This window comes from Blennius ocellaris, assembly GCF_963422515.1.
Source record: "Blennius ocellaris genome assembly, chromosome: 23".
NCBI classification, from domain to species: Eukaryota; Metazoa; Chordata; class Actinopteri; order Blenniiformes; family Blenniidae; genus Blennius; species Blennius ocellaris.
The window spans coordinates 14,961,442-14,971,123 of NC_137672.1; the positions used below are offsets into that span (position 1 = coordinate 14,961,442).

At 47.4% G+C, this 9,682-nt stretch overlaps 2 protein-coding genes across 2 annotated transcripts in view; one reads left to right on the forward strand and one right to left on the reverse strand.

Moving 5' to 3' along the window:
• The first annotated feature begins 259 nt into the window (after nucleotides 1-259).
• Nucleotides 260-5,164, forward strand: cct7 (chaperonin containing TCP1, subunit 7 (eta)). The gene is made up of 12 exons (XM_080519069.1): nucleotides 260-297; nucleotides 1,717-1,800; nucleotides 1,891-1,960; nucleotides 2,055-2,161; nucleotides 2,248-2,426; nucleotides 2,542-2,713; nucleotides 2,799-2,963; nucleotides 3,054-3,242; nucleotides 3,474-3,571; nucleotides 3,681-3,813; nucleotides 4,105-4,311; nucleotides 4,415-5,164. Exons 1-12 carry the CDS (start codon nucleotides 292-294, stop codon nucleotides 4,640-4,642), a joined length of 1,638 nt encoding a protein of 545 aa, XP_080375195.1. The 5' UTR covers nucleotides 260-291; the 3' UTR covers nucleotides 4,643-5,164.
• The window catches only part of hspa12b (heat shock protein 12B), a 15,100-nt gene continuing 10,577 nt past the window's right edge, over nucleotides 5,160-9,682 (reverse strand). Inside the window, exons 10-14 of the mRNA XM_080519068.1 lie at nucleotides 8,658-8,762; nucleotides 8,317-8,575; nucleotides 8,120-8,223; nucleotides 6,932-7,122; nucleotides 5,160-6,860 (exon numbers count right to left, since the gene is read on the reverse strand). Of these exons, the coding sequence (XP_080375194.1) occupies nucleotides 6,378-6,860; nucleotides 6,932-7,122; nucleotides 8,120-8,223; nucleotides 8,317-8,575; nucleotides 8,658-8,762 (1,142 nt within the window). The 3' untranslated portion in view covers nucleotides 5,160-6,377. The remainder of the gene's footprint in view (nucleotides 6,861-6,931; nucleotides 7,123-8,119; nucleotides 8,224-8,316; nucleotides 8,576-8,657; nucleotides 8,763-9,682) is intronic.

The window sequence follows — 9,682 nt, forward strand, 5'->3', positions numbered from 1 at the left end:
GGTTCTAACACACATGATAGGACATATTCATAATGTGAACAAAATAAAGCAAATCTCAACAACAACATTTGGTTTCTGCAAATAATAAATCAAAAAGAAACACATGGCTTGACACCACACAACACTTGCTTATGTCATTTAGTAATGAAACGTTTAGTATTTTATGGAAGTATTAATAGATGTACTCATCATAATTACGATCGTCCCTGAACACACCTCCAGCAGATTTGTCCGTCGCAAAGCATTGTGGGAGTGAAAGCCGGTGTGAAGCTTCTCGAAGGAACTGCAAAGATGATGGTGAGTCGGCTAGCCTTCATGCCCTCGCTGCTAATGGCCAATCCACCTCCATCCTTCACTTTATCACTCACAAGGAACATCCGAATTGCTCTTAAACGTGATGTCGGCCCACTGGATGCACGAGAAAATGCGTATTTAGTGTCCAAGTATATTTTAAAGCTTTACTTTCCAGTGTGGCTATGTTAGCATTGTACGGTTAGCCAGCATCAATGGGCGTATACAGAGGAAACAGCGATGCTCTGTCAGCGTGTAGCGTGAATTAAAGTTATGTTGCTTCCTCAATCTAGAGGCCGATGGGCTGCAAATTCAAATTATTAACAGCCACCGGTTTCAGACGTTTTTGTACGTGTGGTTTGACGCAGCTTGTTAGCGCAGTTAGCCGGCGCAGTGTTTAGCTCCTTTGTATGTCTGCTGCTATGGAGCTGAAGTAACGGAGTGTGTGTGAGAGAGGTGTGTGAGGTAAATGTGACACCCAGCAGGTTGAATCAGCTCATGCTTCATCTTTATTCACCCTCACACACCTGATGTCTACATACTTGTCCACTCACATCAGTAAAACCTCTGTTCATTGATTTACCTCGAGTTTGTTTACACCTCTCATTGCAACATGGCTTGATTGAAGTCAATTCCCATGTAATATTATGGATGTTTAAAATGTGTTATTGTGATATTGGGCGATCCTCGCGACAATATTGGCCTGCAGTTCACTGTAATACTCATAGATGTGGCTGTTACCTACTGCAGTCAACCTAAAGAGATATTTGGTGTTGACTAAATGTCCAAATATTTTATATTCCTGCTGCCCTGCATGTTTTGACTTGTATTCTTGTTATCGCAGACAGTAGCATCAGTTATGTATGGTGGTCTCGCGTAGCCAGGCTCATATTGAAACTAGTGAATTGCTTTCAATGGCATGCCCAAGCAAAAACATACTGGAGTGTACTTAAGTAATGTGAAGATTAAAAAACCCTGGTTTATATGTTTTGGTCTATGGTTGGGTTTGTTTGCATAACTCGAATCCTATTTTTCAAAACATCCAGACTTGTCTTCTGAGACATCTGATGTGAATGGATCTCACTTTAGCTGTGTTGATCGTTTTCCACTTAATTTACCAAATTGTATCGTCTTCTGTCCAGAAATTATTCCCAAACTGCACATTGTTGGAGTTGATATGTTTTTATTTAACATGTCTACTTGCAAAAACATAAGATGAATACAGATACATACACAAAGACAGTTGATTGGTAGAAACATTTTTGTTAACAGATAAATTGTATTACATTATGCTGTTCTAATAAGCACATGAATAATCTGGTGTCTGGATTTATTGTAAGCGCTCATTAATTTATGATATTCAGTTTTGGATTATTAGTCCTGTCTTCTTGGTTTCCTCACCTTTTCTCCTCTTCTGTCCTCCAGCCCACACCAGTTATCCTGCTGAAGGAGGGGACTGACTCGTCTCAGGGCATCCCTCAGCTCATCAGCAACATCAATGCCTGCCAGGTCAGAACCGACTCCGTTTCCCGCATGTGTGTTTTTCCCTCAGTGTGCCATGCGCTGCTCTGAAAGTGTCGGTCATGTTCTGACCTGCAGGTGATTGCTGAGGCTGTCCGGACCACTCTGGGGCCCAGGGGGATGGACAAGCTGATGGTAGATGGCAGAGGTGAGGAGAGAGAAATGGGGGATTGTTCAAAAAAAAAAAGTTAAGAGAAAGCTGTTGGTTGTTCAGCAGCATAACTTATAAATATGTTTTCCAGGTAAAGCCACGATCTCCAATGACGGCGCCACCATCCTGAAGCTGCTGGACGTGGTTCACCCTGCAGCCAAGACCCTGGTGGACATCGCCCGCTCCCAGGACGCTGAGGTGAGACGGACTGTTAGAGGCCTGAGCGGACGTCTCAAACCTGCCACAAGTTTCAAGCTGATGCCAGATTTCTCCTCCGTCATCAGGTCGGTGACGGCACCACCTCCGTCACCCTTCTGGCCGCTGAGTTCCTGAAGCAGCTGAAGCCATATGTGGAGGAGGGCCTCCACCCTCAGACCATCATCAGAGCTTTCAGAACCGCCACCAACCTCGCCGTCGCCAAGATCAGAGAGATTTCGGTCCCCGTGAAAAAAGACGACAAACAGTGCGTAATAAAAAAAAAATAATAATAAAATTGGGTCGCAATTTTCTTGCGTTCCACTCGTGATCGCTGCAGTGAGTAGCCGCCTGAGTTCATAATTGTTTCTCGGCCGTCTCAGAGAGCAGAGGCAGCTGCTGGAGAAATGCGCGGCCACAGCTTTGAACTCCAAGCTCATCGCTGGCCAGAAAGGCTTCTTCTCCAAAATGGTGGTGGACGCCGTCATGTCTCTGGATGAGCTGCTGTCTCTGAAGATGATCGGTGTCAAGAAGGTGCAGGGAGGAGGCCTCGAGGTACGTGAACCAAAAGATGTTCAATCGTCTCTTTTTTTCCATTGCTTTATTAAATATTCTAACATAATATTCTCCATATCTGCAGGATTCCCAGCTGATCTCTGGGGTTGCGTTCAAGAAAACGTTTTCCTACGCCGGGTTTGAGATGCAGCCCAAACGCTACGAGAACCCAAAGATCGCTCTGCTCAACGTGGAGCTGGAGCTGAAGGCTGAGAAGGACAACGCAGAGGTCCGCGTGAAAACTGTGGAGGTACAGTGTGACCGGCTCAAACCTCAACGCTTCTAAGTGACGCCCGAACCCCTGTAAACTTGAGGTTTTGTCCACTGTGCCGTCCCGCAGGACTACCAGGCCATTGTGGACGCCGAGTGGAACATCCTGTACGACAAACTGGAGAAAATCTACCAATCCGGAGCCAAAGTGGTTCTGTCCAAGTTGCCCATCGGTGACGTGGCCACGCAGTACTTCGCCGACAGAGACCTGTTCTGTGCAGGCAGGGTGCAGGAGGAGGACCTGAGGAGGACCATGATGGTGAGACGCACAAACGCTTCACTATTAAGAGCAAACTCATCTCTTGAGAGGAAGTTTGGATTTTATTAATAGTAAGAGAATTTTAATTGGTTAAAACTGTTTTTTATCTTGCGTACTGTTTGGTTGAGTTACATGAATCTTCAGTTCGTTGGTATTTGGCTGTGTTGTTAGCAGCCTGAGCTAAAACCAGGTAAAAGGAGTGTTTAAATCAGTGTGTGATGTTCCCTCCAGGCCTGTGGCGGCTCCATCCAGACGTCTGTCGGAGCGATGACCGACGACGTCCTGGGACAGTGTGAACTGTTTGAAGAGGTCCAGGTCGGAGGGGACAGGTGAGAGCGACGGCTTTTAGTTTTCACTTCAAACTTCGCCTCCCTTCAATCAGTTGTCCTCTTGATCCGTTCAAACATTCACGCCTATTCTTTTGGTCTCACTTTGCAGGTACAACTTCTTCAAGGGCTGCCCGAAGGCGAAGACGTGCACCATCATCCTGAGGGGCGGGGCCGAACAGTTCACAGAAGAGACGGAGCGATCACTTCACGACGCCATCATGATCGTCCGCAGAGCCATCAAGGTCAGAAAAGACTTTGACCTCAGCTGTGTATTTTACTGTGTGTTACTGTTTATATGTGCTGTAGAGTTTCAAGAAAATAGTTTTTTGTCGTTGTACAGCCACAACAAAACATGTTGGCCAAGTTGTCGGGCAGAAGCAGAATGAGTTATGAAATGACACCACTTCGTCTTACTCGGGTTATTCAGTCCATAAAATTGATGTTTGTGTCGTTGCTGCCCAGATTCTGTCTTAATTTATCGGCCATCTGTGCAAACCGTCTGCAGAGACGTAACCGTGTTCTCCCGCCTCCAGAATGACTCCGTGGTCGCGGGTGGAGGCGCCATCGAGATGGAGCTGTCCAAGTACCTGCGTGATTACTCCCGGACCATCCCCGGCAAGCAGCAGCTTCTGATCGGCGCGTACGCCAAGGCCCTGGAGATCATTCCCCGGCAGCTGTGCGACAACGCCGGCTTCGACGCCACCAACATCCTGAACAAGCTGCGTGCCAAACACGCACAGGTAGGGCAACACAGCCGCACGCGCCTCCCCGTCACACACACACACACACACACACACACACACACACCTCAGTGAGAGGACTCATTCGTCTCTCTCTCCGCAGGGCGGCATGTGGTTCGGCGTGGACATCAACAACGAGGACATCGCGGACAACTTCATCGCCTGCGTGTGGGAGCCGGCCATCGTGCGCATCAACGCGCTGACGGCGGCGTCGGAGGCGGCGTGCCTCATCCTGTCTGTAGACGAGACCATCAAGAACCCCCGCAGCGGCATGGACGGGCCTCCGGGCGGCGGCAGGGGCCGAGGCCGCGGGCGACCCCACGCCCACTAAGAGGGAGCAGGAAGCAAAACGCCATTTTACCCCGGCATTAAAATCCAAATGCAGGCAAATTGTGCTTTCATTGTTACACTTAAACGCATTTGGATTTGAATTCTAGTTAAAATGAAGTTTTTCTGCAGCAGTCAGACTCTCTGCTAAACAGCAGGTGTGAAATAAAACCAAAAGGGGCTGAAAAGGTCATCGAGCAGTTCGACGAAAATGTTTCTGTGATGCTTCTAGTATTTTCTTTGTTTTTCCCACACAAATGGGAAAATGTCGCGTGTTGGGTTTCCAGTCAAAGCAGGATGACCACAGCTCTTCCTTTTGGTTTTTCAAACACTCCTGCCACCTTCAGGTCAGAATCTTTCCTCTGAGCCGAAGGAGCCGTTTCCAACTTCTTTGCCGATTTAGTGTTACTGACAAGTAACGTGGGACGTAAAGCACTGACAGGATGCTGAGCTGTTCTGAACCGTCGCGCTGTGTGAAACTATTTATTGGACCATTCTTATCAATAAATCCACAGCTGAAATCAAACTGATTGTCTGTGTGTTAGTGATCGGTTATGGTTTGTTTTGATTTCTGACAAAAGCACATTTTCACTTTATACACAGATGTTGAGTACAATTTAATTACACATGGAACATGTTAGATGTGAGTGCTGTGCCAACACTTTCACTCAGTGCTGGAACTCCGAACCTGCAGTAATCTGCGTTCCCCACTCGTACAAAGACTGACTTTAGCGTCTCATTGAAGAAATTATTCCGCCAGTATTGAATGTATATTTGAAATATTATCAGCTCATTCGTTGCACCAGACTGATTCACTCATGAACATGCATAATCTCAATTGCTTTGAGAGTTGGTTGAGTTTTACTGTCAATTATTTGGATTTTGACTTTATTTTCTTAATGTTATCTAAATCATAGAAACTTAGTTTTAATGTCCTTCACTGTGACACTAATGGTAACCTTGGCTCCAGAGCTATGAAGTCAGGTATAACCCTACTATATGCCTTTTTTTTTTTTTTTTTCAGCAGATCTTAATTTTAAATGTTAAAACATTTACACAATTTCTGTTGCTGGTATGGTGTGAAATCATTCAAGACAACATTGTAAGAGACATTCAAATATATGATTATCTACTCGTGGGCTTTTAAGTGTGTTCAGCTCCGGATATTTTTCAGCTTGATCCTCAGGGAGAAGTTTCCTCTGTTCAAGTTCAGGTTTGGGGACATTTCTATGCGTTTTGCATATTCTCCACAGGTCCAAACAAGCATGTGTTTCAGCTTGCAGTTTGTCTCGTCACCACTAGGTGGCGCTCTTTCCTGTTCCATAAAGCTGCAGGCGGTGGGGACGAGGATAAAATGAGGTATCGTTGATTATATGAGTAGAAATGTAACTTTATACTGGAGGATGAGTGATTCTCACTCTAGGTAGTATAACAAGTCAGGCAGAGTTTCTCTCATGAAGCTCAGCGAGGAGGTTTGTGTTTCGTTAGTACTCGGCCTCCAGAGGTTTCACAGGGTTCACACAATTTAACAAATGTTCTCATGGCAGGAAACGTTAGTGACAGCATTACAGAGGGAGATGAGTTTAAAAAAAAAAAAAGAAAAAGCTCCAATGAGTGAAATGAAAACCCAAATGTCTGATAAAGTTTTGCCTCTGTAAGTACCGGTTTTTTTTTTCTTCTTTTTCTAAAATCCTCCTGGTGTGTTTCCAAGTCTGTGTCCCCGCCCTTCCTGCTCCTCCTCAGTTTGACAGGAAGTCTATGGAGGCTCGGACGGAGCGGCTGGACATGATGTCAATGGCCGTGACTTTGATCTCCGTGTCCCCGAACTGCATGGTCGCCCTGATCTCCCTCCTCTCTGGGGCTCCTCCGGCCGCCGCGCCGGCTCCTCCCACCGCTCCCGGTGGCGGCAAAGGCTCGGGCAGGTCCAAAGTTATGGTGCCGCACTTCCTGACGCCGGCGTCGGAGATGTACGTGACGTCGTCCGTGGCGCTGCAGTAGATGTTGATGATGATCTTGCGCTGGCCCAGACGGGCGGGCGTGTAGCTCCGCCTCACCACCTCGCCGAGCGCCACCGACTGGTCGACGGAGACGAAGCGGTCCAGGATGTCAGTGCACCACTCGCGCCCGTCTTTCACGAGCAGCTTGTCGCGAGGGTGGCGTCCCTCCACGAACCGGTTCAGGACGCCGACGCCATAGGTCAGAGGAGATCGCCGCACGCGCACCTGCGACAGAAAGCTCGTTAGCGGGCGTTTAGAAATCCTCCCCCTCGCCGGGTATTCTCCAGGCTCCTCACCACTGTGGGGTCCAGACCGAACAGCACAGCGCCCTTCAGGATGGTGAGGCCCACGTCGTGGGGGATGATGATGCGGCACGCCCTTCCCAGGGCCTTCTGGACCGCTTTCTGCAGCATGGGCGACTCCGCAAATCCACCCACCAGGAAGAGGAAGCGCACGCCACGCACCTCCGGCTTGGCCATCAGCTCCTCTGTCGGGAAGAGGAGAAGTTTCAGAGGGCAAAGGTCAACAGGCCGTTGATGGTTACATAGATTAAGATGCTTGAAGTAAGTCAACAGGTAGACATAAAACTCTGAAATCCAAGACGGCTCGGCATTTCAGACTTTTCAAATTCTCACTCAAAAGTAGAAAGTATAATGATCTGTGGTTTTCCCCATTTTTTGGGGCCAAAAGCAAAAATTTTTTTGTGGCTTCAGGAACTAAATCTGTCACTCTCAGCTGCAAACGTCCCATCATGGTTGTGTTTCTGTGACACAACTTCAGAAAGACGTGTCCTCTGCCTTGGGAAACAGCTACATACTTAAACCTCTTTTTCTTCCAACTGAAAACATGTTGTTTTTTTTTTTCCTCTTCTCTTTTCTGACATTCGCCCAGCAGAAAGAAAACCAGTCCCTGGTTTTGAACGCACCACTGGAATGTGTCTGATTTAAAACAGGCACTCAACATTTTCTTGCCTTAACTTTGTGTTGTTGAGCGTGAAAAAAAAAAAAATCACAAAACAAAATGAGGTCATTTTGAATGGGAGGTTGGACATTTGTTTTATTTGCATAGTTTGATGCTGTATTTCTGTCTGTTCCATTTCGTTTCAACAAAAAAATTCAAATCACATGACTAATGTGAAAAAAAGTTGTTTTCTAATGAATGACCTATAAGGATTGTTTCGGATAACTCTGACTTCGATGAGACCCTTAAAAAAAAACTACCAAGCACCACAAAGAATCGAGCTGCTTAAAAGGGGTCTATTGTGTTTCTTGTTTTTCTTTTCCATCATCCATCCATCTTCACTTCCACTCGATGCAACTTTAGAGTCATAAGCCACTGGAGTTCCTTCTCTTGTATATCACTTTAATACAATGTTGAGCTTTCATAGTGAATGTGGCTCTCGACGCTATAGCCTGCCGTGTGAACCCACTTCACACCTGCAAGATGATGAGGCTGGTGTCAAACTACCACTGCGCGTTTCTCACCAATGTGCTTGACGATGTTGATGACGGTGGGCTGGAAGAGCTCATTCATGGCTTCCGGTGTGAGCCGCAGCATCCCCTGAGAAGACCACTTCACGATGTTCATGCTGGGGAGGAGGCATTTGAAGGGTCATGACTCAAAAGTCGTTCTCATCACACGAGTCATCCAGGCCGTCGAAACCCCCGGCTCCCCCACTCACTTGCTCCTCCTCAGGGCGGCCTCCACGCTCTGCCCCCTGTGCCTCTTGTAGTAGTCGATGAAGGAGAAAGGCAGGGAGATGTTGAGGGCATTGGCCCTGCCCGGGCACGCCGTCCGTTTCCTCGCCTCGAAGGCGATGGTGAGGTCCACCCAGGCTGCCGGCCGCTTGGCCTTGAAGCTCCGGATGAAGTCCTCGCCGAAGATCTGGCACAGCATGGCTTCGAAGGCGAGGTCCACGCCGACCGCACCGTAGGGACCCCCTTGGAGGGAAAAAAACACGCGACAAGTATAAGAAATTGTCGAATGCGTGTGTTAATAAGTGTTAAATCTGGGAGGTCGTACCCGAGGCCTTGTAGAGCTCCTTGAGTGTTCCCTGCGGCTGTTCAATCTGATGGACGGTCAGGTCGACGGTTCCCCCTCCGCAGTCCGCTACGACATACCTGTCGCCTTTAAAAAGAGACACATGAGTACAGACGTGTGGAACATCTTGCACCCTTTTTCACATATACAGCCATCAAACCTTATCAGCCTGGTTCCAGAGAAAGGAAATATGGGAGAGCAAGAACAGTAAGAGAAGAGCTTGGAGAGAAATTAGTCTCATAATGCGTCAACATCTTTGCGGGATATCAAAAAATGCCGTGTTTACTGTGCGTGTGCTTTTTAGCTTGCCCTGAAACTCATCAACTGACGCAGCCTCACGAATGTAAACAACTTCCAGGCCCCTGTGATTGCGGCTCTCTGCTCTCTGAGTGTTTACGATGGGCTCACAGATAAGGCCTCGGGTCGACCAGCCTGACCTCGGTCAGCCATCACCCAGGACATATAAACCTAGAGAGTGCGAGGGAGGAGGACAATGTGGAGAAGAGACATGGACGGAAAGAAAATGCAGGCGAATGAGACAAAAGAGGGGTTCTACTTCTTTTGGTATGTTTACAGTGCAGCTTCAGAGTCCCATGGGCTGGGTCCTTCCTGTGTGTGTGTGTGTGTGTGTGTGTGTGTGTGTGTGTGTGTGTGTGTGTGTGTGTGTGTGTGTGTGTGTGTGTGTGTGTGTGTGTGTGTGTGTGTGTGTGTGTGTGTGTGTGTGTGTGTGTGTGTGTGTGTGTGTGTGTGTGCGTGCGTGGACAGGAAAGGGAGCAGAAAGGGTCAGCAGGCTCCTCTGATCGTTGTCACGGCTCAACAGAAAGAAACTGTTCGCGTTTGAAATCTGCACATCGGGAGGCTTCTTCTATTTCTCTTTTTTCTTAATAATATTTGCTGAAACTTCTCAGCTTGTCTGAAGCAAATCAAACAAAACAGCACAACTGTCTTTCTTTGAATGTTCAAATAAATAATCGTAAATCCTCGTAACTTCAGAACATTACAACTTT

Excerpts from the sequence above, each read along its gene's own strand:
- cct7 (XM_080519069.1), top strand. Across the intron at positions 3,572-3,680 it reads GTCCAGGTCGGAGGGGACAG|GTACAACTTCTTCAAGGGCT; the intron begins GTGAGAGCGACG and ends CTCACTTTGCAG. Across the intron at positions 4,312-4,414 it reads TGCGTGCCAAACACGCACAG|GGCGGCATGTGGTTCGGCGT; the intron begins GTAGGGCAACAC and ends CTCTCTCCGCAG.